Genomic DNA, 26,341 nt, shown 5'->3' with positions numbered 1-26,341 from the left:
TTACAGACATAGGCCGGGCGTTGGTGGCGCACGCCTTTAATCCCAGCACTCGGGAGGCAGAGGCAGGCGGATCTCTGTGAGTTCGAGACCAGCCTGGTCTACCGAGTGAGTTCCAGGACAGCCTCCAAAGCCACAGGGAAACCCTGTCTCGAAAAACAAACAAACAAAAAAGATTAAAAAGATTACAGACATAGTTTTCATGACTTTTCTTAAACTTACAATAACTACTACTAGCATTGTACACTTTTCTCACATAATATATGATAATATATAATATATTTTGTCATCTTTTTTAATTGTTTGCTTTGCCTTATTCTTTACTGTCTGCAATCTTCATGCCTGTCTTGTGATAGCATTTTTGCATGTATTACAGAACTTTGCCTTGATGTTTTAAAAACTCAGGTAGGCCCTCAGCAGTTACTATTAAACAAGACTTTGTTACATAATAAATTGAAATGCTAGTAGAATTTATGCATTAGTTGCTTTTAACCATATTTTTTTTCTCTCAATATACATGTAGTAAATGTTAATGGTATTTGAATATTGCTCTTCTAAAATTAGCAACTATGGTTGTATCTACTTAAAGCAACACGTTAAATTTTCTTCGTAGTAATGAGAAGGTAAATTAGTATGGAATTTTGAAAGCAGTTGATATTTAGTATCTTTTTTTTAATTATAAAACTGTTGGCCATTAGCTATGGTTTCTTATTGGCTAACTCTGACTTAATTATTAATCCATGTATTTCCACATGGTCTTGGCTTACCAGTTCTGCAACTCCTTTGCTTGCTACATGATGACAGCTAGCTCAGTGTCTCAGCAGTGAAGAGAAGAGAGCGATTTTCTGTTTGTCCCTGCTTATATTCTGAGTCTGCCCAGCTACGTCACTTCCTGCCTGGCCAATCAGCCAACTGGTGTTTTATTCTTTAACCAATAAGAGAAACACATACACAGAAGGACTTACCCCATCATCTCCTCTTTTCTGTCTAAATAAAAAGAAGGGTTTTAACATTAACATAGTAAAATTATATATAACAAAACAGTTATCAAGTAAGAACTTTAGTTACAATATTTAGTTCATTAACATTTAGCAAGATTTATACAAAATATCATCTCTCCTATCTATGTGAGTCTAAAGTCTTATATGAACTTATCTTTAATCCTAACTAAAGAAAAACTATAACCATAACTATCTGTCTTCAACTCCATCAAAGATCACAGAGGGATAGTATATAAACTCTAGAATTGACAGAGACATCTCGGTACCTAAACAGTCACCCAAAGTTCCTCTGAAATGTTGGGACATCCAACTCCAGCCCATAGTCCGTAGTGTGGCTGGCAGACTTCTCAGCAAAGCAGGAAATTTTAAACTGTCTGCCTGCATTGGCAGTTTGTCAGTCATTTTTCTGTGTCCTGCAGAATGTCTGGCAGAGACTTCTATGAAGCAGGAACCCTTTAGGACTTTCCCATCAAATTGAGCAGTCACTTCCCTGTGGGTTCTGCATGTCCAGTTTATCAAACAGTCCTGGCAAGAGCAGTTTCTTGCCCAAATGACTAATCTTGCCGGGTTGAAGGCAAGCTCCATATTGAGTTTCTTTGATGCCCATCCTCCTTTCTGACTTAATTGACCTGTCAGGAGCAGTTGTGTATCACTGTCATGAAAAACCCTAACCCATTTTAAACACCGTATTCTGGAGGTCTTTGGAAGGTTTGAGAAATATACATCTCTATCTCTAGAAAACCTAAGTAAACTAACTGTACGTTTTGACTGTTATAGGTGACTATATACAATCTGTACTTAATTATGCATTACATTTTTAAAAGATCTGTATAAACACAATACCTAAACAAGAGGAAAAATTTACTTATAACAAAATTCACCTTAAATTTGTGTCAATGAATGAAAATTCATACCAGTGCAAAGTATTCATTTCTATATCATATTCCCCTTTTTTCCTTTAAAAAGATATTGACTGTGATCATTATCACTTGTAACCAATCAAATGTAAATGAAAACAAACACTTACAAACAATATTTGGGTATGTGGTTGTTATCTGCAAACTGTTTCCTGTTGTTTGGGAGTGCTATCCTGGGGATCCTAAGGAGACCCAGAAATCCTGGCTGTGATGGTCTGTAACTACATCATCTCAGCTGTTTTTGGATGTTTGATCACCTCGGCCACTGTTTCAGAGGGTCTTGCTTGATCAAGCCATATTAGTCTGGAAGGAATCCACAGCTTTTCATTTTCTGTGGAAACACAAATAAAATCTCTTTTCCAAAGTAACATCTACTTAAACATTGAAGTCAAGGCATTTTTAAAATATGTAGGTTGGATTAATCCAGCAGCGTTTCTTTCAGCAGTTGTTGCTGATTCCTCAGCAGTGAAACAATTCAAAGACAACACAATAGCATACAGCATCCAAACTCTGTGTGTTTTCCATCTTTGCATGGCTTTTTTATTATTCTATTTCTTTTTTATTTTTTCCTTTTTTGAGACAGGGTTTTTCTGTGTAACTTTGGCTGCTCATCAACTCACTCTGTACACCAGGCTGGCCTTGAAATCACAGAGATCCGCCTGCCTCTGCACCACCACACCCAGCTACTCCATTTCTTTTTTGTTTTCCACTTTATCCTGTTTCTTCTCTCTCACAAGCCTACATATGTTTTTAAACACTCGGTAAACCTTTTAGAGGTTTTCATTCATCTGAATCTGTCTTTACTGTAAATCTTTACCTTTTTCTGGCCACATGTCTTTTATCTGCTAAACAACATGGCTAAAGTTAAAGCCATGGCTGTTTTAGCTGCAGGCTTTCCAACAAGGCGGGCATAAGTTTTCTGCCAGCACTGCCTCCTTAGTCTATGCCGCCATCAAGTAGCGTGCTGCTGGCTTGGAGATGTGGTCACTGCCACTGCCATCCGCACCACTCTTTTGTTAGCAGGGCCACTTAAAAGAGCCCTGCAGCTTTTTGCCACTTGGACTGTCAGGAAACCTCCCTTAAAGGAGCCCCATGAGTCTCTGCTTGTCTCTAGCAAAACAGAGACCATCTGAGAAAATGCTGCTACCAAGAAGCTGTGCTTGTCTCTGTTCTTTTGTTTCTAAAATCCCTTTTTAAGCTTTTTTTCAGGTTTATGTGGGAATTCATGTGCTATTTTGTACCATGAGTTTTTCTTGGCACAGCTATGTCCCGCAGCTACCTCAATCCCAAATAAACACATGATACTATATTAATTATGAAATTGTTGGCTGTTAGCTATGGTTTCTTATTGGCTAGCTCTGACTTAGTTAGTAACCCATAACTATTAGTCCATGTTTTTCCATGTGGTCTTGGTTACCAGACCTGCAACTCCTTTGCCTGCTACATGATGACAACTGGCTCAGCTTCTCAGCAGAGAAGAGAAGACAGATATTTAGTATGTTAATCAAATATGTAAAATACCCAACAGCTCTCCTTTAAGGAATTCTTATGTAATGCTCACCTGCGTGGGTAATAATAGTGTATTTATAAAGATCCTAAAAGTAAATCTTTAAAAACAGAATATTCAATACATAAATTCAAAATAGTCATTAAAAGTGGTTATCTAGAGCTATAAAGACAGTGCATTGAGTTAAACACTTGCAAAATACTTCCAAATGATCCCTTTTAGTTGTATCAATCACTAAAACTCATCGTTTTGTTAATTATTACATTCTGTAATGATAGATAGAATACCTGGCCTCATAATGCAATGCGGCCTGCGAAGTGCCTATTCATTCTATCACAGTTTCTCAATGTGTAAATCATAACATCATCAACTTAAGAGCTGTGCTTGGATCTGTGGGCATTTTAGATCCCCCCAGCACCTTTCTTCGACTGAACAAAGAACATGAGCATGGCAGCATTGGCTTCCCATGTCAGTGCAAACGTGCATTTGGCATTAGTACCTGCTGCTTCTGGGAATGCCTTGGCTTGGTCAGTAAATGCCAACTTGAAAGCTGCTGGAGCGATCACTGAGTTGTATGTCCTTGTATGTCCTTGCCTCAGTGTGCCGCCATATTCAGGACCTGGGAACTAGCTTTTCAGCATATGTAGGCCTTAGTTACTAATGTCCTCCAGACCTGGTGTTCAGAGAATTTTTAAATGTCAGGCAAAGATTTACATTAATGAGTAGAAACTGCCACATTTAGCCATTCCTACCTATATGTTACAGAGTTTTGGTCCTGCTCAAGTTGGATATAGTCCACTTAATACTAAAGATTTTATGTATAAGACATTGTACATAATTGAAATTGTGATTGTACCATGACCAAATCTTGGTAATGACAGTAAAAGGGGGATTTGTGTGTTCAGCATATATGCAGACACATGGGGTATTTATGATGGAAGCCTGTTCCAAGCTAGTGACACAATATCAGAGGCAAGATTATTATTATTTCATTAATAAGCCATGGTAGGAAATTTACTAGAAGGAATATGAAGGGAAAAAAAGCACTGATGTCCCAAGGATATGGAATTATGACAAAAGTAGGTCCAATAGTCAGATCATGAATTCTTTAATTTTATTAACTTGTCATCAGAGACTTTCAAGTGAATCCTAAGTTTTAATATGTAGCATTAGTTGCCAGGGCGATATGGCATGAATATGTTAGCAAATTGACAGCTACTACTTAATATCCTTCCTCATCTGATAGACTTTCATTGTCTTGTACTTTAAATGCATTTACAGAGTGAAAAATTGCCTATGTGCGGTACTTAAACTCTCAGCTGAGACTGCAGAACTCCCATAGAAAACTGCCACTTGAAATAATTTTGCAACATCAGGGAATGGCTATAAAATGCCTACCTGGCATACTAGAGGCCTTCCCTGACTGTAGTACTTAGCACCAAAAAAAAAAAAAGAAAAAAAGAAAAATTAATTTGGTGGGGTTTTGCTGTCTTCGTTACTTCTTCAGTAGTGAAAATATTTTTAGTTTTAGCAAATCAATAGTGTGACAGCTTTGATAATTAAATATATTCTTATAATTTAATTAGTATGTTCAGAAATTATTTTTTGGTACATTGATTTATACTAAACCATAGATGGTAACCTGTCTAATAATTGAGCTAAAATCTCACTTACTCTTACCTATGTCTAGCTGGATCCAGAACGAAGCTTGTTTGACCAAGGAGTGAAAACAGACGGAACTGTACAGCTTAGTGTACAGGTAATCTCTTACCAAGGTAAGTTGCTTTCATTGGCAGGTATCTAAAACTGGAGCTCATGTTTTTCTCATACGATAACTTTAGTCTGTCTGTTTACAGTGTTTGACTGGAGTGATCCCATACTTAGCTTTGTTCAGGAGTTCTGTGTCTTCAGGGAAAAGCTGAAAAGTAGTACCTTTCACCTAAATGAGATAGTGGTGTATATTGAACTACAATAAATACCAGAATCATACCATAAAGAGCTATTTCTTCTAACATTTTTGTTCTTTGAGAGTTTCATTTTTATCATATTCACCCTCACTCCTGCCCTTAACAGTTTTAGTTTATATACCATTGTTCTTAGGATATAATTTCTAAATGTAACTCTGATTTCTGAAATAGCTTTAAATTTTTGCCTGACTAAATCTCCATTGATGAATCTCTGTAGTGATAAATTACTTACCTCAACTTTATTTCTGTCCTTTCCACAAGAATGGAGTTCTAATAATAATATAGGACTTGGATGTCTTTAGGGTTTGGGTTAATTGGTGTGAATTTAATTGAACAAATCAGCACATGTTTAGGATAGAAGACAAGGGTTGAGGAGATGGCTCAGTTTGCCAAGTGCTTGTGAATGAGCCTGAAGACCTGAATTCAGATCCCAGCACCGTGTAAAATTGGACTAGTGGTTCTTATCTGTAAGGCCAGTGTTAGGGAGTAGAGAAGGGAAAATGCTTGGGGCTGACTGACTTCCCGGTCAGTGAAACATCCTGACTCAGAACTTAAGGTGGAGAAAGAGAGAGGAAGATGGCCCACGAGAACTCTGGCTTTCATGTGCATGTATATATCCACTTACACACACACACACACACACACACACACACACACACACACACACACACACACACACATATGCACGTGAGTAAAAAGAAGGCAAACAGCCAAACATAGTAGTTTGTAATCCTGGCCCATGAGAACTCTGGCTTTCATGTGCATGTATATATACATTTATACACACACACACGCACGCACGCACATACACACACACACACACACACACACACACACACACACACGCACGCACGTGAGTAAAAAGGAGGCAAACAGAGCCAAACATGGTGGTTTGTAATCTTGGCACTTAGAAAGCAAAAACAGTGGGATAGGAATTTGAGTTATCTTAAGCTCTGTAGTGAGTTTGTTGCTACTCTGGGCTTCATGTGATCCTGTTTATTTAAGAAAGAGAGAACAGAGTCTCATTTTAATTTTCTTAGAAAGTTTGTAAAATCTCGAAGAGTGTTTAGGTACTGTTATACACTCTGTAGTATAGTGTCTATGTTCTTAATTCATGCCAATACATTCATCTTTTTTATACTACTGTTGTAAAAAGTGGCACTTTTTTCCTACATGGCATTTTATAGGTAATGTTTATCAAGTGTGCTGAGGTGTGAATTATTGCTGAAGCTTAGAACACTTGGCTAAAGAATTTTTAGATACTGTTTGCATAGCTGTTAAACTTTATTACATTTGCTTTTACTTCTTCAAGCACACGTTTTATTTCAACTATTTCAGGATAAATTGCAGACCTGATTATTTTCTCTCTCTACATGTACTGTTGGTGTCTATGTTTCCTTAAAAATCAAGGGTCCTAGACTGGAGCTAGAGCTCAGGGTTAGAGTATTTTCCCCTTCGTGTGGCCCTGTGTTTGATCTCTAGCACTGCAGTAAAACAGTGCTCAAGACTCTTCTCTGGAATCACAAGACACAGTACTGCTTCTGTTCAATTGTATGTATTTAGAAGTGAGGATCTGCTCAGTTTCTCACTGTTTCAAGAGCATCAGTTTGTTTTTCTCATTTGGAAACATAAAACTTTACTCTTAGCTCTTTGTGTCTTGTATTAATTTAATACAAATAACTTAAATTTGCATTTTTGTTTCTATCCACTGTTAGGAATTGAGCCAAAGCTAAACATTCTTGAAATTGTTAAAACTGCGGAAACGGTTGAAGTGGTCATTGACCCAGATGCCCACCATGCAGAAGCAGAAGCGCATCTTGTTGAAGAAGCCCAAGTGATAACACTTGACGGCACCAAGCATATCACTACTATCTCTGATGAAACCTCAGAGCAAGTGACGAGATGGGCTGCTGCCCTGGAAGGCTACAGAAAAGAGCAGGAACGCCTCGGGATCCCCTACGGTAATGAGACAGTTGTTGCTTGGGTGCAGAGAGAGTTAAATTAGAGTAGAAAATACCACTCGGGTCAGATACAACAGATTACTGATTTTTATAAATTTAGTTTTGTAAAGAACTCATGATGAACAAACACTATGCTGATTGCTTGGAAAGAATTATCGGAATTATTAGGGCATTGGTGGCACACGCCTTTAATCCTAGCACTTGGGAGACAGAGGCAGGCAGATCTCTGTGAGTTCGAGGCCAGGTGGGTGTACAGAGCGAGTTCCAGGACAGCCTCCAAAACAATACAGAGAAACCCTGTCTGGAAAAACCAAAAAAAAAAAAAAAAAAAAAAAGAAAAAGAATTATTAGAAGAAATTCTGCCCATAGCTTGTTCACAGTGTAGTTGAAGAGAAGAAAAAAAAAGCGGTGACCGTCATAGAAAGTTAAACTGTCAATAGCTAATACAAGCAAAGCGTGCCTGTAGAGCCTCAAAGAGACCAAACTGAACTATCTGAGGCGTGCCGAATGGAATTGAGGCAGTAGTTCATGACTTCAGGGCAAGCTTAGGCTTTTATGTAGCAGGCAGGCCCTTTCCCAAAATGACAGACGAGCATGCCAGGGGGATCAGAGTACTCTGAAGAAGGTAGGAGGAGGTTTATTTTGAGAGACTACTACACTACTGCCGGAAGGTCAACTTCAACAGGAAACATCCAGAACAAAGCTTAGGCCTGGGTGACTACAAGAGTTACTTCTGACGAACCGGTTTTGATTAGTAAAGGTTGTTAGGAATTATCGTGAGGAACCTTGGCGGATTCCCTGGCAGGCGAGAGTGACTAAGGTGGGGGTGGGGGGGCGCAAACATGTCAGACAGACAGAGCTTTAGTGAGAAGTTTTAATAGAAATGGGGGGGAGGAAAGGGAGAGAGACAAGAGACAGAAGAGAAGAGGGAAGACAGGAAAAGTCCTGTCTGCCCAGGGGAACAGCAGGAAAGAGCGCATAAGTGAGCAGAGGTCTTTTTAAAGGGGTCTTTTGCACCTGGGCTGACCAGGGTACTGCCTGAGTGCATTCTGCCAGGTGACAGGGGCAGGGTAGCATAATGCCTGAGTCCTTATAAAAGTGATAGCCAAACAAATGAATGTTGCCCAGGTGTCCCATAAGGCACGTAGTGGCTGAGTGAGAGAAACCAAGAACCTATTGTTTTCATTTGTACAATAGTAATATTGTCCACATTAGCATAGACAAGGTGGTTTCTTTGGCTGTAAAAAGGGAGAGATAGGTGAAAACTGATAAGGTTGGCAAATTGTGAACATGGAGAGAGGACAGTCGAGTTCTGACCTAACTTTGAGAGCTTGACTGACGAGGATGATAATTTTGATACAAATTGGTTGCATCTTTGTCATAATGGTGCTATATTAAATTCTCTGCTAATGACGACACACAAGAACAGAGCGTGCCTGAACCCTGGAAAGGACTTGCCTCAATGCACTCTGCTAGCTAGGCAAGCGCGTGACCTTTAAACTAGATTCCTAATTGCTGGGCAGACCTTTGAAAGTCTTTTGGAAGAAGTAGGGATGGCTGGTAAAAGAGAGTTTTGATAACACTTGACTCTGAAGTAAGTACAAGATCAGTTTAGGGTAGCCTTAACAGACTTGTAGGAGCACAAACTCTCAGACTGGAGATACAGATATTGTGTGGAGCTCATTCCTATCAGGTCTCTATTTGAAGACAAAAGTGAAAGTCTTTTGAAAGAAACAATATGGAGAACACTTTATTACTGGTTTGGAGTCAACCTGTAGGGCAGGGGAAGGAGGAAACAGGGAAACATTAATGATCCCAGGTGTAATATCTTTAATCCCAGCACTCCAGTGGCAAAGCGAGGCAGATCTCTTTGAGTTCTGGGCCAGCTAGGCCTGCATAGTAGACCCTGTCTCCAAACCCCAAGCCAATGGTATAACTGAAAACAGAAGGAAATGACTATATGGTATTGCTGCTATTGAGGGAGTGTTACAGGTGGTTAAGACTCTTGAAATATTTTAGAGACAGTCAGAAATGTGAAGTAGCATCTGTTTGGTAGTCATAGAATTATTGGTTAATTTGGGTTTATGTTAGATAACACTGAACTGTAGGCAACAACTTAGTAATGAAGAACATCCATTAGAATTTTTTGAGGCAATAGAGGAGAAAAGCATTAGGGAAACAAATTATCATACAGTTGGAGAGTTGGTAGTATGCTCTTACCACTATTTCCCCAATAGTAACAATTTACAGTATTCACATTGCATTAGGTATTTTATTTAGAAGTAGTTTAAGTTATATGCATTCATCCCTTATGAGTATGTACAGCACTATTTTGTAGAAGATTTAGAGTCTGAGGAATTTGCTATACCTGAGGACTGAGGGGATCCTGGATCCTATTCCCCACAAATGCCAAGGGATAGCAATATGCAATTTCTTATTGTGACATGTAAAAGTTTACTTTTGGCATGTAGAAACTAGTGTGGATAGATAGTGTGTTTGACCTTTGTGATCGCAAGGTAGAAATCACTTGGGAGGAAATGCTGAGAAGGGAAGAAGGGGACATGAAAACTCTAGTGTTCTTGCAGCTGTTTGCAGACATCTTCAGGGTTAGAGTTAGAGGAAGTAATGCATAAAGATACTTCGGTAGCAAGATGACTGATTGCCTGTGGCTCAGGGACCTACCAAGAATGTCAGTTACTTCACAGTACGTTTAAAGTGCTTGAGATCATCGTTGATGAGATTCTTGTCATGAAATTTTTACCTATTAGACAAGTGTCTTAGTTAGGGTTTCTATTACCGTGAAGAGACATCATGACCACAGCGACTCGTATAAAGAAAACATTTAACTGAGGTAGTGATTTACCGTTCAGAGATTCAGTTCATTATCATCATGGTGGGACATGGTGGCGTGCAGACAGCCATGAGGCTAGAGAAGTAGCCAAGAGTGGTAGAAAGTTGACTGAGACACCGGGCAGTACCCTGAGCATAGGAAACCTCAAAACCTGTTCCCACAGTAACACATCCTCCAACAAGGCCATGCCACCTAATAGTGCTACTCCCTGTGAGATTATGGGGCTCAGTTATATCCAGACTACCACATTCCACTCCATGGTCCCCATAAACTTGTAACAGTATCATAATGCAGAATGTATTTAGTCTAACTTCAAAAGTTCCCATAGTCTACCACAGTCTGAACAATGTTTTAAAAGTCCAAAGTTCAAAGTCTCCTCTGAGATTCATGCAATCTCTTAACTGTAAAACTCAAAAAAGCAGATCACATAATTCTGGCATGTAATGGCACAGGACACACATTACTGTTCCAAAACACAGGGAAAGGAGCACAGAGAGGAAGTGCTGCACTAACACAGGACTGAAGACCAGCTGGGCAAACTCCAGACTCTGCATCTCCATGCCTGATGTCAAGTGCTCTTCAGATCTCTAACTCCATTCAACTTTGTTGACTTCGACACACTTCTTTCTCTTGGACCGGTTTCACTCCTTGTTAGCAGCTCTCCTCAGCAGGTTTTCCCACAGCTCTCAGGATCTTCAGCAATTTGGGGTCTCCAAGGCAATCCAGGCTTCAGCTCCACAGCCTCACACTATGGCTTCTAATAGGCCTCCATTCAGGGACAGCCCTGACACATTTAATTGCATTCAAAATTCCACAGCAAGCTTACAAGTGAGTAATATTTTCTAAGAAAACTATTATTTCAAATTTTTTTATCTACATGCCGTTCTTTGGCAAATTTATTAATTATAGTCACCACTAAAATACGATTATTTATTGCTACTTTAAATCTCTTTGAAATGCTGACCCACGTTGGGAAACATTAAAGTTCACATTAATATAATCAAATTTTCTATCTTGACAGTTTAGACACTTCTTCATTCATGTGGTTGTATATGTGAATATTTTTTAGTGTTACCTATTAAACTAATCTGAAGATGAAATTAAAAACTGTATAGTAGTTAGAAATCTATCAAAGAAATGGAAAGCAATAAAAAATTCAGAGTCAAATGTGTTTTTTCCTTTATGAAATATGCATATTGAAGTGATAGATTGTGATTTGCATTCTTTTTTTTTAAAGTTCATGTTTTGCAGATACATTTAAGAACATATGTGGAGTCTTAAATATAAATAATATTCATACAAGAAAAGTATTAAAGGTTGTGTCTGGCTGACTGTCCAGTTCCGTAGCTCTGTCTTCTCCTCACTGGGAAACTCCTTTTTGAACTCCTCTCAAGGTCTGATAGAAGAGCTCTCAGGAGCCGCTCTGCACCAGCTGTCCTGTTGTTGGTCCTCTTCTCTATCCTCCTCTCTAGCCACAACTGTGTTACAGTTGCTTTCATTCATCGCCTTGTAGTGAATGAGGCTTGTCTAGCTTCTGTGTACAACAAAGTAAGAGTTTCTCTTTTTCATTTTGGTGTCTTGATTGGTGGGTGTGGTGTATATGGTTTGCGTTTTTCTTTTTTTCTTTCTTTCTTTTTTTTTTTGAGACGAAGTCTTGCCCAGATGAAGTTTATTGGCGTGTGGTCATCCAGCCTAAGCCTCCCCATCTGGTGGAATTGCAGTCACCTGGCTTCCCTTTCTGTTTTACAAACTGCTTTGTTACTTTCATTTAAGTTAGTCCAATCGTCCTAGGACTGCTCGTTTGTTGTAGAACCTTGTTAGACAACTTTTAGGTTTCCTGAGTTCAAGTTTGACTTCTTTTTTGCTGTTTGATTGGTTTCTTGTTGGTTTGTTATAAGAGAGTCTCATTCTAGCCCAGGCTATCCTAGAATTCTCCATGTAGCCCAGCTTATCCTGGCCTTGTCCTTGCAGCAGTCTTCTTGCTTAACCTCTCAAGTCTTATTTTTAGTTAGCAGGTTGTGTATATATACACGTCAAGACTTTCTTTCTGCTACTTTGAGAGATCAGCTGCTCGTTTTTCTCGTTCTCGTGTGTATCTGGAAGCAGCTCCACACCTGGAGCTGTTATTTAGCCTTTATTCCACTGTAGTGCTGGTCCGCCTGTTCTGTTCTTGTAGCTTCAGCCTGTTGTTTTACTCGCCATTCTTGCATTCTGTTTAGATTCTCTAGAAAGAATATGCTCTGCATATGAGAGTGTCATAGCACATTAAACTTTACAATTTTCTTCTAAGTTTGATGATCCCAAACCCATTCCATTGCTGTTGTCGTATAAAACATTAAGAGGCACCTTCATTCAAGTTCTTGAGTATTGTGGCTTTTTTATCTGCTCTTTGTGTCTGGTCTTTATCTTAGTTTGGTTACAGTGAGCATCTTTTCCTTCACTGTGTTATGCATGAGTATTTATTCATTATAATATAATGTATATTCTTTTTTTTTTTTCTCGAGACAGAGTTTCTCTGTATTGTTTTGGAGGCTGTTCTGGAACTCACTCTGCAGACCAGGTTGGCCTCGAACTCAGAGATCTGCCTGCCTCTGCCTCCTGAGTGCTGGCATTAAAGGCATGTGCCACCAATGCCTGGCTTATACTGTATATTCTTAAAAGAATAATCCAACTCTACATTAAATGTGTTCCTCCTCTTTATCCTTCTGTCTTTCTTGCTGCCTGCAGTCAGGTACAACCTGAGCAATACAAGTTCTGAAGGGAGGAATTCTCACTTTACACTGGGCAGACTCGGGCATAACTTCTCTTTACTGAGTAAATTGGTTATTGCCCAGCTTACTGTTTTAAGAACTGAACCTCCCCTCCGACTCTGTGACTTTGTATCTGGGTCGTTGTGCTTCTCTGTCATTTCACTATTACCTTTGAGAAAAGCAAATACACAGCCAGTTAGGATAGATTAATGGATGTCCTGATAGTATTTCATGAAAACAAGAGAGACTGTTTTTCCTTGCCTTACCTGAGCTTGATAGTTACCTGTACATTTGTATACAAAATGAGCTTGCTTTCTTAAATGTTTTAAAGGGAGGTGTGGTTCAAGGTAACTTGGCTAACTCAGAGCCGTCTTATGTTGGTGTGGGGTAACATCCAGAGCTGAGCAGCTTGCTCTCTCAGCTCTTATCTGTTGCCTATTCATTCTCATATACTCCATCCCTTAATCGTCCCCCATACCATCTCCCTTCCTCCCTTTCCTGTTTTGGCCGTAATGGAGGTTGAACTCTGGACTCAATGGATGCTTTACAGGCACTCTACCACTGAGCTATATCCTCAGCCCTCTTTTCAGTTTTTTTGTCTTGAGACATGGTCTCCTTAAATTGCTCAGGCTGATCTTGAACTGTGAATGACCTCCTGCCTCAGACTCCAGGTAACCGGGGTTATGGGTCTGCACCATCAGGCCCAGCTCTGTTTCATTATTTGTTCTTTTGTTGTTTCCTTCCTAATCTGCTTTTGCCTGGGCCTCTTTCTCTGTGCATTTCCTTGTTGTCACGCCCCATGCTTCTCACGATTGTTCTGTTCCTCCCTGGACCCCGCATTCAGCTGCTGCAGCACTAGAACTGTGCTGTAGCCCGGGCCTTTCCTCTGACCCGCTGTGCTTCCAGCGACTGCTTCTTGCCGGTAGCCAGGCATCCTGCGCTCAGAATGCAGCGTGTCATTTTGCTCTCCTTTGCATTCTTCTGCAGTTTGTGTTTTTACTGCCTGAGATGAGAGCTGGCTGTTGGCCAAGCTGCCCTCAAGGCTCCTTAGCAGTTGGGGTTACAGAGTGTGCCACCACACCCACTATTTTATAAAATTGACTTTGTCTTCACCCAGGTATATTACGGACTCTGGTAGATATTTTGTCACCTGGGTGTTGCTGTTTGATTTTTGTAAGCATTTATAGGTTTCTGGTTTTAACCTCAGTTGCTTTCCTGTCTTTGTTTGTACATTCAGAGAAATCAAACTTAATTCCTATCTTCCTAGACTTTCCCCTTCTCTTATTGCTTTCAATCCTGTACATTTATATTTATTATATAAATTGTTCCTTGAAAAAACTGTTACTTCTTCACATGTTTTCTTACTGAATAACACATTTATTGGGTATATGATCAATATCATCATCTTTAAACAAGAGGGCCAGTGCCAGAATTAATCCAGCATTAAGTTCCCACAGATAACATTTTCTGTTAGGTGCCAGGAATATAGTCATGTAATCTTTGTATATGCTGGCAATCCTTTTTTTTTTTTTTTTGTCTATTTGCAAATTCATTTAACTTGTAAAAACAAAATAACAGAAAAGATGAAATAATTTGGGTATTCTTTGTGTAAAGTCAACAAATGTCTGTTCAAGGCACCGTGGTAGACTCTGAAGTCAGATTTCGAGACACAGTCTTTGGAATTACATCCTTGATGCCAATGGGGAAACAACTGAGTGAACAGGTAGTTAGAATACCATATCCTAAGTGCCACCAAGTGTGAGGGCAAGGTAGCTAACCTTTTATTGGAAGGGACGGGGAACAGGTGCATTGTGCACAATGTGAAGAGTAATGCTAGCTCCCTAGGATCCCATGGAATTTTTTTTTCAAGGGACCAAACCATACAGTGCTACAGAATAATATTTTGAGCTTGGGCAGTACCCTCTATTATCTCCAAGATATATTTTAGTCATTTGGCCCACCAGAGAACACTTTAATAGTTTGGTTTTTATGATAAAATTCCAGACTAACTGATAATAGAACCAAGTGACTCCATTGGTAACTTAGATTGAAAATTTGAAAAAGCATTGAGTAGAAAATGCAGCATCAGCATAAAATTTACTCAAACAATCAGTTTGCTTCACTTGGGAAAACATCTGTCTGGATTTCATATTGTGTATATATGTGTATTGAGAAATTAACTGTAAATTTCTCTACGATGGAACTAGGCTAAAGGTGATATTTTTCTTTCTAGATCCTATACAGTGGTCCACAGACCAAGTCCTGCATTGGGTAGTTTGGGTAATGAAGGAGTTCAGCATGACTGACATAGACCTCACCACACTCAACATTTCGGGAAGAGAATTATGTAGTCTCAACCAAGAAGATTTTTTTCAGCGGGTCCCTCGGGGAGAAATTCTCTGGAGTCATCTGGAGCTTCTTCGAAAATGTATAAAATTAGAGTATTATCTTTTGCATTGTAACTAAAGCATAATTTTATTTCTTGTAACTTTGTTTTCATTTTATTAAGTGTTAATAAGCAAACGCGTGCTATAGTAATTAACATTTATTGTTATAGGGAATTTTGTGAAGAGTTCTTTATGTATTATCTCAGTTCCTATAGTAATGCCATGAAGTATTTCCTGATTTTACTTTCTGTGTGAGAAACTGGGGCTGTAAGATCCCTACAGAGTGTTAGACCTAGAAAGTGTCCAAATAAGATTCTAACTGGGGCTTATACCGCATTGAAGGTCTCTGTTTGTCTGTTTTTCTTTTTGAGGCAGGTGTTACTGTGTGCTGTGTCTAGTAGCCTCAGGGCTTGACCCCTTGCTGCAGTCTCTCCGGTGGCTGGGATTGCAGGTGCAAGCCTGACTAGAGTCCAAGTCTTAAATCTCACACGATGCTCCACCCCTAGCTCTCTATATATTCTAATCGTTGCCTTCTCTTTGCCTAGTCATTGCCTGCATTTGATCACAGATTTCCTTTCTGGTCTCTTATTTGTAGGTTAGGCATTTCTAAATGCCTTCCTTAGTTGAATAAGTAAGATTTTTTTAAAGAGAGCTGCAGAGATGATAAGGGGACTATGAGGAAAACTTGGAAACTACCTAGCTGACCAAAGAGTTCATGTAAATGTAATTTTTTTGTTTAATCCATCCTGTATGTTAATGACTTTTATGATGGCTGTTAAGCAATCTTACCAGCAGCACATCCCCTCATAAGTTTTGCATGTCAAGTGATGTTACAGACTTGTAGTTTTCAGTTTACAGGTAGGTAGACTCTGTTCTTTTGTTAGCATGAAGGATGGAAATGTCACAGCTCCTACTTTGTTCTACTGTACACCTGGTAAGGAAAGAGGGTCTTACCCAGTAATTTGATGCTTCGCATTTTCACCCAAGGTTCCTTCTGCTGTTGAGAGGTGAGCTCTGGAAGGAAGCTCTGCTTGCTTAAACCTCATGGATGGTTCTAAGTGTTACTAAAAGACTGTGCCTTGGCTGTGGAGGGTTATTACCAGCTTCACTTCTTACAGATGCGTAAGCCAAATGTCTTGGTTCTGCTTTCAGAGTCTCAACTGAATCATGGCCATTCAAACATTTTCATGTTGGAATTCTTGGAACTACAACAATAATAGCTCTTCATGTACTCTCTTTGGAAGCCATGGTTTTCCCAGTCTCTCCCACATCAACTCTTTCTTGTGCTTGGCACAAGTTGATTCACCTGATGGTTCTCAAACTGTAAAAGTTATTACTCACTTGCTTTTCCTAGTCAGGGGGCAAGAACCTTGTTTGTCCTTTTCTGTGCAATGGAGTGAGCTTTCCTCAGAGAAGCTCCCCTCTAGCACTGGACAGCCTCTGTAAACGTCTCACAATTACTTGCCTTCCAGCATGGGCCTTTGCTCTGTTCTAGTAAGGAAATGGCATTTGGTTTTAGGGTCTAAGGCCCGTTCAGCATTTACAGAATGGGCGTGATAATCTGTAGGCTGTTTCTGACAGACTATCTGTAGTTCCCAAATCTTCTCAGCACTTCCCAACTCTGAAAGGTACTGTTTCCTAGGACAGCACTGTTACTGAGAAGCCCGGGGCCTACTCAGCCCTAATGCTCTCTTCTGAAGCCATCTGAACAGGGAACAACTTTTGTACCCTGATTATAACTCGGCCCACTTGAATGCAGCTCCTAAGTTAGTTTCTTTCAGGTTCTGTTATATTTGGGGAAGATAAATAAACGTTTCAGGCATGCAGATTCTTCAGTGTGCTTTTGGTGTAAACATCTGCCTTGTCACCAAAGACCAAAGTCTTTACAGAAAAGAACTGCTTCAGCTTTATAGTCTTAGGGCCTAGTGTTTCCTCACCAACTGCTTCATGTTCCCTAGGACTTTGATTTTAAGCATTCTGTTTCCCTCACGGGTGGCTAAAATGTGGGGGGCTTTATATTTCTATATTTTCTTAGATGAACCATTCAAAAACCTATCACTTTGTGTCTTCTGCTTTGTCTTGAGTCTCAGAAGCACACCAAACTCAAGTCTCTGAGAATGAAGGTTGGAACTGAGTTTCCAGGTCGCCGGTATCTGGACTGTGTAAGGGCTCCTTCCTAGTATGTCTCCTTTAAGGCTATGCCACTTCTAGTCATTTAGTTACAGGTGGAGTAGTTTAGCTTTAATGACAGTGAGCTGTGTGAGACCTCACTTAAACGGGAAGAATGTCCAGAGGTTGAGATCTTACCTAAATGGTAGTGATTGCTAAGATCTAAAGCCCTGTGTCTCTGAAGCAAGTCCTAAATAATTAAAACCTCAAACTTAAGAGCGTCGAAGAAAGTTCCATCTGGTGGGCAGGATCCAGACCTTGCCTTGGTTTCCCAGCCCTTTGCTGCCCTTGTATTTCAAACTGGACGCAAACAGCACCACCTTAGAGTTCTCAAGGTTCCTGTCTCACGACTCTCAGACCCAGGATGATCACTGACAGGTTCAGTTTCAACAGACAAGTGTAGTGCCCAGAAACTGGGATGTGTAAGATCACGGTAAGAATAGCATCTGATCTGGGGAAACTGACGAGTATTACTGAAAGTTTTGCTGAAATTTAACTTTAGGAATGTTCTGAAGTTAAGGCAGGTTTATTCAAAAGTGAATGTTATAATTGAAGCATCTCAAGAGGGTTTGGATTTGTTATCCTGCTAAATTTCAGTTAATACATATCTTGTTTGTCTTACTGGTTTTGGTTTTAACTGTGGGGCTTTTTTAAAAAACATGTTTGCTGAATTCAGTTTTACTGGGTTGGGAATTATATTTTTGGTTTTAAATGAAAATGAATTTTCTTGTGTTCTTCAGATGTTCTGGCAAGCCAAGAACAACAGATGAATGAGATAGTTACAATTGACCAGCGTGAGTATTCATTCCCATAGAATTTGCCCACTTACCAGAAAGAAATGCTCCTTTGTTAGATAACTTCAAGTTAAAAGTTTCTACATAGCTTTCTGACAGAGGAATGAAGCGTCATAACTAATGCCTTGTGGACCAGGAGATGAGCCTGTGTGTTGGATGTGCTTCCTTGGAATCCTGCTTTTCCCTCTGTAAATTGAGAACTGATTATTCACAACTGCTCTTTTTCAGAGTTTTTTTCTCTCTGCCAACTGCCAGCCTAAATACTCCATAGCATTATCCTGTGAATGCTTGAGACTTGTTACCTGGATCTTTAATAAGCTCAGTTGTTATTTAACACTTTGTTGATACTTGGAACTCTGTTTCGTTCATTTTCACTACTGATAAAAATGCCCCAAATGTTACCAGAATAGTAAGTGCAAGAAAAATCAACAGTTTATATTTCTACGCTGTCAATTCCAATGAGTTCCAACTTTTCTCACAGTGCTTATGAGTTTATAGTCTTATAGACCAATTTGAGTTCTTGGTAGTCTAAGTTTTCACCATCCTTTAAACCATTTTCATAAAGAAATGAATTGTAACTTCGAAAACAGACATACACCGTTTAAGTTGTTTCTGGATAAGGAAGATTAACTGTTTCTAAACTAAGATTTGCAACCCGCAATGGAAACAGCACAACTTTATTCTCTACCTAGGTCTCACGTCTTTCTTGACATAATTAAAGGGCATTTATTTTATTGATCTCATTTATTTTTACTTCCTATAATAGAAGGAAAATATATTTTCCTTTTTGCCTTTTCTTTAGCTGTGCAAATTATCCCAGCATCAGTGCAGTCGGCTACACCAACTACAATCAAAGTTATAAACAGTAGTGCAAAGACAGCCAAAGTGCCGAGGTCCCCAAGGATTTCAGGGGAAGACAGAAGCTCCCCCGGAAATAGAACAGGTACTTTTGCATGGATCGATAATATAAAACGTGTCAAGTTAGATATCTGAAAGTATAAATGTGGACTCTCTCTGGCAGTGTGTAGTTCATATTTCTAAAATGCAAAGTTTGTTTTTGCCTTAACTAAAATTGAACCAGAGGACTTGTAGTACTGCCTTTGACTTGTGTTAGCTTCTAACGTGATTACCTGTGCTTGTTCTGCTTATGGATTTAGGAAACAATGGTCAGATCCAACTGTGGCAGTTTCTGTTAGAACTTCTCACTGACAAGGATGCTCGAGACTGTATTTCTTGGGTTGGTGATGAAGGTGAATTTAAGCTAAATCAGCCTGAATTGGTTGCACAAAAGTGGGGACAACGTAAAAACAAGCCTACGATGAACTATGAGAAACTCAGCCGTGCGTTACGGTAAGCGTTTGTAGTTCTTGCTTGTTTTCCCTGATACCAAACTTCTACAAAATGTAGCTTCTTGTTCTTGATATAAGCCTGTTAAGTAATGAAAATAAAATACTTTTTCATAAGATAGTGAGTGTGAGTTGGGCTGTGGTGGTACACGCTTTAAATCGCAGCACTTGGGAGCAGGGGGAGGCAGATCTCTTATGAATTGCAGGCCAACCCGGTCTACAGAGTGAGTTCCAGGACAGCCGTGGCTACACAGTAAAACATTGTCTCAGAAAACCAAAAAAAAAAAAAGATTGGTAGGTAGGTAGGTAGATTGTGTGTGTGTGTGTGTGTGTGTGTGTGTGTGTGTGTGTGTGTGTGTGTGTGTGTGTGTGTGTGTGTAATGGGATGGCTCAGTGGATGAAGATGTTCATCACAAGCCTGCCCGGCCAAGGTCCTTCTCTGAATCTACATAGTAGGAGAAGAGAGCCAGGTTCTCACACACACACACTAAACAGAATGTGATTTTAAATTTTTTTAAATGAAAACTTTTATGCATTATGTTAGAAATGACTTTTAAAATAAAATTTTAATTAAAGTTAGAATGATAATTTTGAAGTACTTAAAGTTTTTTTAAAAAGATTGATAAGATTATTTGTTTTATGTGATTCAAAACCATATAATTCTCTGTTCAAAACCAGCCTGTTTATTCATCTTTAATATTGTTATAATTTGCATTACAAAGGTGCTACTTGCATACCAAATTGAGTGTGTAGTGCATCAAATATGTGAATACTGTCTTCTGCTTTTTATAATTATATTTACAGTTTTTTTTACAACTACCTAAATCCAAATAACCAAAAGTAGAACTTAGAATGATTTTTCCTAAATACTACAAATACTCTAAATCAAAAGCCCTGGACTACCTGTGTTATTGAGGCTGTGAGAGTTACTTCCACACTGTGGCCAGAGGTGGGCAGAGTTGTATCCAGTGAGGAGTGCACTTGTTTCCTGCTAAGTTTCCACACTTACAGTGTCCTAAATCAGACACCATCATGTGTCCATCAGCAGAAGAATGGATAGACTGTGATACATCTGGGTATGAAAGATGAACTATTGCCACAAATGATGATAAGTAATGTTCAGGAAGGGGTCTATATACCAAATATATATATGCATGCACTTACAGTATAGTTTTATAAAATAGGAAAAGCAAACTATGTGCATTTCAGGAAAAAAAAGAGATCAGTGAAATTAGTATCTTGAAGCAGACTTACGTTTTCCCTTTAGAGTGAGAAGGTTGGATAAGAACATATGGGGCCCTAGGTGTTAACAGAATCAATGATTAGGCCTGAGTGATACTGAATGGTAAACTGGCATTGTATTACACACAATTAAGGCTTGTGTGTGTGTGTGTGTGCATTTTTCTTTTACCAAGAAGTGATGATTATACCAATTCTAATTACATTCTGGAAAGATGAAACCACTTTCTTTTTTCCTTTTCCCAAGTGTCAGTTTATCATAAACTTGTATGTTTAAACTGCATGGCAAGCAATTTGGTGGTTTGTAAGCTAAGATTCAAATTCTTTGTTGATGTAAAGTCTGTACAGAGTAGCTAAAACTCAGCTGCTGCTGTTTCCATAGAAACTAGTGCGTTAGCCTGCTAGGGTGGACGCTGGGTCTGCTCTGCAATCATAGACTGGGCAGCTGTGGTTCCTTATGGTCCCTTACCTCTTCCTGTAGTCTGTTTGTTCTGACCCTTGTATTTTTTATTCTTTTGGGGCCCATCTTAGTGGGTTTCTGTTGCTGTGAAAAGACACCATGACCACAGCAATTTTTATTTTAATTTTTATTTTCTTTAACTTTTTTCCCGATTTATTTCACATACCGACCAGTTTCCCCTCCCGCCTCTCCTTCCATTCCCTCCCCCCAAATTCCTGTCTACCCCGTCCCGTCCACTCTTCCTCTTCACTCAGGAAGGGTCAGGTCTCCCATGGGCTTTAACCAAGCATGGCACATTACCTCACCCCCTGCATCGAGACCGGGGAGGTAATCCAGCATGGAGAGCAGGTTCCCAAAAGGACCAGGAAAACATTTAATTGGGGTGGCTAGCTTACAATTCAGAGGTCCAGTCCATTATCATCGTGGCGGGTGTGGCAGCGTGCCGGAGAAGGAGCTGAGGCTGCTACGGCTTGCAGGCAACAGGAAGTGGCCTCACACACTGGGTAGCATCTTGAGCATGTATGAGACCTCAAAGCCCACTTGTGCAGAGACACACTCATCCAGTAAGACCACACAGCTGGAACAAAACCACACCTCCTGATAGTGCCACTCCCTTCGGGGGCCATTTTCTTTCAAACTATCACAGGACTCCATAGTGGTTTGGAAAATTTCTCCAAAATTTGGGGAGCCTTTACATAAGTAAATAGAAAAGATGACGGGTATGATGGTATTATATTAGATATATTAGATTTTTTATAAAACTAGAGAAGTGGACTTTTTAACCATCTAAATTTTTGTTTTCTGGATTCTTACTAGCTTATAAAAATATAAATTAATAAATTTATTAATTATTTATTAATATAATATATTTATTATTAATATAATTAATATACTATATTTGTTCATATAAATAAATAATAAAAAATATAAAAATAGAGATTCAGCTGTGGCATTCATTGTGTGCTAAGCATTTTATAAAGATTATCCCATGAGAGTCAGTACTGTTTCACCTCATTTTCTAGGTGAGGGAGGAAGGACAGAGGAAAGGGGCTCTGTGGCCACAGAGGCAGCAAGTCCAGCTGCAGGGCTCTCACACAGTCAGTCTCGGGTTTAGAGTAATTACGTTGTTACTAAATCAATGTGTTATCACAGTCATTAAAATTTTATTTTGAAAGTTTCATGTCATTGACTATTTCTGGTGAGTACAGAACTCTGTGGGCTTCTATTTGTAGAAAAGTCTAAAACATAGGAAGTACAAACTTTATTTTTCACAAGGTCCTAATGTGGTTTCTCATTTTAAAGGTATTATTATGATGGAGACATGATCTGTAAAGTTCAAGGCAAGAGATTTGTGTACAAATTTGTTTGTGACTTGAAGACTCTTATTGGATACAGTGCAGCAGAACTGAACCGCTTGGTCACAGAATGTGAACAGAAGAAACTTGCAAAGATGCAGCTCCATGGAATCGCCCAGCCAGTCACAGCTGTAGCTCTAGCCGCTGCCTCTCTGCAAACAGAAAAGGACAATTGAAACCTGGGACCTCCCAGGCGTCTAAGGCTTTTCTTAATATTTGGAGCAAGCTTTGCTCTCACCTTTATTATTGAATTTGAATCTTATTTCTAGACTGTTCAATCTGATGCATGATTTTTTATAAATATTTCATACTCTTGTGAATTTGGATCTTTTTACTTTGAGCATATATTTTAGAAAATGTGTGTTAAAGAATCTCCACGATGCCTGAAGTGTGAGAGCAGGTTCATCGTGGGATAGTTTGCTAACAGTCAGGAAAGCTAAACTGGTCAGTATTAATGTCTAGCCCTACCAAAAACAGCCAGTAGCGTCTGAAGATGACAGTAAGGAAACTGTTTCCTCTCTGCTGCTTTCCATAGAGCCTGAAAAAGGAAATTCTCAGCTAAGCATGTGTGCCTGTTTCACCTAATCAAGCAGAGCTAAATGTTCATGTCAAATAAAATTATATTGATAATTACTATCAGGTTATTAATTTATATATTCACAAGTAAAGAAGAGGTTAAGTAGCAGAAGAAGAGAGTGTTGATGAGACCCAGTTCTAAAGCTGGCTTAACTCAAGCCATTCTTAATGCTTTTCTGTATCGTTTATCCATTATGTCAGGCCGAGGATATAAATTATTTTGAGAGAGGCGTTTACTTCTTATAAACCAGCTATTGCAAAAATTCCAAAATGACATTATTCTTTCAGATTTTAAAAAGCATACCTCAGTAAGAAAAACTTGGTTTAGTTTTACTTCTTTTTTTTAAAACTAATCTATAGTAGCAGATTATTATGCAGTACCATTTATATATTCACTTTTGTGTTTGGTAAAATGAAGACTTTAGATCAGACGAAAGTACTTAACCTTTGAAGATGTTAGTAAATTACTAGTGAATAGTTATAAAAGGATGTTTGACTTGGCGCTGTCAGTGATCTTTAAATAAACTTCCCCACTTGTTTCATTGTTTTCCTTTTGAATATTGCATATGTGTCTCTAAAAATATTAGATGTAGCCAGCTAATCACTTCCTGCATGTATGAAGTGAAGACATAAAGATGTTCAAAAGGGAGACTTATTTCTAAAATCTTTAAATATTATATGGGATGCCTTACTGCTTGCTAACACTAAGAAGAAATGACTAGAAAAATCTTTTTTCTTTTGTTTTAAAATAATATGCATAAATCATGATACAGAGACTAGCAAATAGTTTTCATAGCAGAAAGGTGTTCTCAGAAGAGTATAAAGGCTACTTTATGCAACTCTTTTTCTTTCAGCTCATGCCCAGAAATGGCTTTAAAAGAACCCATTTGAGATTGCAGCCTGGTGGTATTGCCAGAAGTAAGCAGTGGCCTGGCGTGTCAGGGACGAGAAAGAAGGGTAGCTCATCCCGCTGCCAGACTTCAGCGACACTGTTAGTGCGTGTGCACCAAGTCCTTTAAGGTTCTACAGTACATACTTACAAGCAATTACATTTTTACTTTTTTAGATAAACAGGCTGGCAGATACCATTACAATTTGATCTCCATGATTTTAAGACTATCTGAGTGTAAAAATGGTCTTGAATTCCTGACTTAAGATAACAAATGAGCAGCTGTAAAGGAGGCTTTTCCCATTTTGGGAAACCAGTCACTGTTTCAAAACAGGATGTCTCCATAGTACATGGACAGCTTGAGGATTTACAGGTGCAATGTTGAGGACAGGCTTTGTGTTTCTTTGGTAGAAATGTAGATTTTTAAGGAAAGGAACGTCTGCATTTCTAGATCCCAAAAATCTAGTTAAGCGTTTTCAAATGTTCTGTTTTGTTTTGTTTTTTTTAAACAACAGCAACTGTTCTGTAGATTTTCTTTCATTGGTAGATTTTGTTTTAGTCATTATTTGAACAGAGTTCTCAGATGTGAAATGCTCATGTCTCTTCACCTCCTTCTATGCACCCCACGCAGGAAGTGAGAGGGTTTCTCCTTGACTTTCTCCACTTAGATAGAAAACATTTGTTGTCCTTATGTGGCCACAGTTTGCTAGTCTTTTATTAAAAACAACTCATGTTGTGAGAGAAAATATTAATTTGTGGTATTCTTTGCTCAGTATTGTCATACACTTTTCATAGAATTTAAGATACAGTGGGATAAAAAGAAAATGCAATTGTTTGACCGTCTTTTGTACCTTGTAAGTTCACAAGTGATGAAATGTTCACTTTTGTTTTAAGACAGCTTTTCCAGGGGATGTTTTCACAAAGCTCATTTCTCTGTGTGCTAGCCTGAAGTTTGAACATTGTGTTGGCCTTGGAAAAGTCCAGCTGGTCAGGCAGAGTTGCTGTATGTGCTTGATCTCTGCATGATCAGTTAACTGGCTACATTCATTTTGGTGTCAATCTATGTAAATAAATTAGGAAGAAATATTTAATTTTTCTCCCCAGATATGTGGTGATGCTCAAGTATGGTTATTTCTTTTAAGGAGTGTACCTCCAAATATTTATGGCAAGTTCCGTCGTTTCTGCATTTGCCATTTATCTACTGCTTTTTATAAAGAACTAGTGTATCCTTGAGATAGCACAAAAACGTTTTAAGATTTATAACTGCAAACTAAACCTGTGACTGACTTAATGTCTTCGGATCTATAGGCTATAAAAATGTTATTTCAATATTTCACTTATTCCCAAGAAAAGAAGTATTCTCAGTCTTTTGTAGAAGGGAGGAGAATTTTTGCATACATTTTTACTCTTTAAATAAAGACACTTATACTATCATAATAACAATTATGTATTTCTTTGGTTTTTTTGTAATTTTACATAAAACAGTTATTTTCTATTTTTACTCAGATAAAAATATTTGTGCATAAAATGTAAAAATAGTAAATGAGAAAAATAAAACTATTATACAATAAATTTTTATGTTGGAAGTTTTTGGTTTTTGTTTTTTTTTTTTCTGAAAAAAAATTTCAGTTACCTGGGACTTTTAGTTGGTTGAAAATCTTGACAGTCACTTCTGGTAAGCATCCATGTGTTCCTCTGTATATCTTTTCATTACTTAAAACCTATCAAAGTAGTGATACCCCAGGACACACACACACACACACACACACACACACACACACACACGCACATACACACACCATCACACATACACATGAAACAAAACATTATGAATTTGGGGAGAACAGATTCCGTTATTTGGTACAAGATAGTTGGTAAGAAAAGTAATGTATTCCCATCCACAGAACTAAGGTTTTAGAGTAGTATACCAGGTTGAACACTTGACAAAAAGGCAAGGAAAGGGCTGGAGAGATGGCTGGGTAGTTAAAAACACTTACTGCTCTTGCTGAGAACCCACACCCGTGGCTGCTCATGGCCAAGGGATTGCTAGAGCTTGCTGGCTTCCACAGGCACCTAAGTGCACAAGCACACACATGTACATAATTGAATAGTCAAAATAAACCCTTTTGAAAATGGATTCCTTCAAAATGGTTGTTAAGCTAGTGTATTCCCCCC

The 26,341-nt window shown here is 38.8% G+C and overlaps 1 protein-coding gene across 3 annotated transcripts in view; it reads left to right on the top strand.

The window, feature by feature from the left end:
- The window catches only part of Gabpa (GA binding protein transcription factor subunit alpha), a 32,253-nt gene extending 6,644 nt beyond the window's left edge, over positions 1-25,609 (top strand). For all 3 annotated transcript variants that reach the window (XM_013116204.3, XM_005073862.4, XM_040750553.1), the window contains 7 exons: positions 5,113-5,197; positions 7,105-7,350; positions 15,185-15,379; positions 18,248-18,301; positions 19,104-19,244; positions 19,459-19,651; positions 22,649-25,609. In XM_013116204.3, coding sequence (XP_012971658.1) covers positions 5,113-5,197; positions 7,105-7,350; positions 15,185-15,379; positions 18,248-18,301; positions 19,104-19,244; positions 19,459-19,651; positions 22,649-22,877 — 1,143 coding nt within the window. In that variant the 3' untranslated portion in view covers positions 22,878-25,609. The remainder of the gene's footprint in view (positions 1-5,112; positions 5,198-7,104; positions 7,351-15,184; positions 15,380-18,247; positions 18,302-19,103; positions 19,245-19,458; positions 19,652-22,648) is intronic.
- The last annotated feature ends 732 nt before the right edge of the window (positions 25,610-26,341 follow it).

The sequence above is a fragment of the Mesocricetus auratus genome, unplaced genomic scaffold (genome assembly GCF_017639785.1).
Source record: "Mesocricetus auratus isolate SY011 unplaced genomic scaffold, BCM_Maur_2.0 Super-Scaffold_100008, whole genome shotgun sequence".
Taxonomy (NCBI): domain Eukaryota; kingdom Metazoa; phylum Chordata; class Mammalia; order Rodentia; family Cricetidae; genus Mesocricetus; species Mesocricetus auratus.
This window is presented reverse-complemented; position numbering and strand designations above follow the sequence as displayed.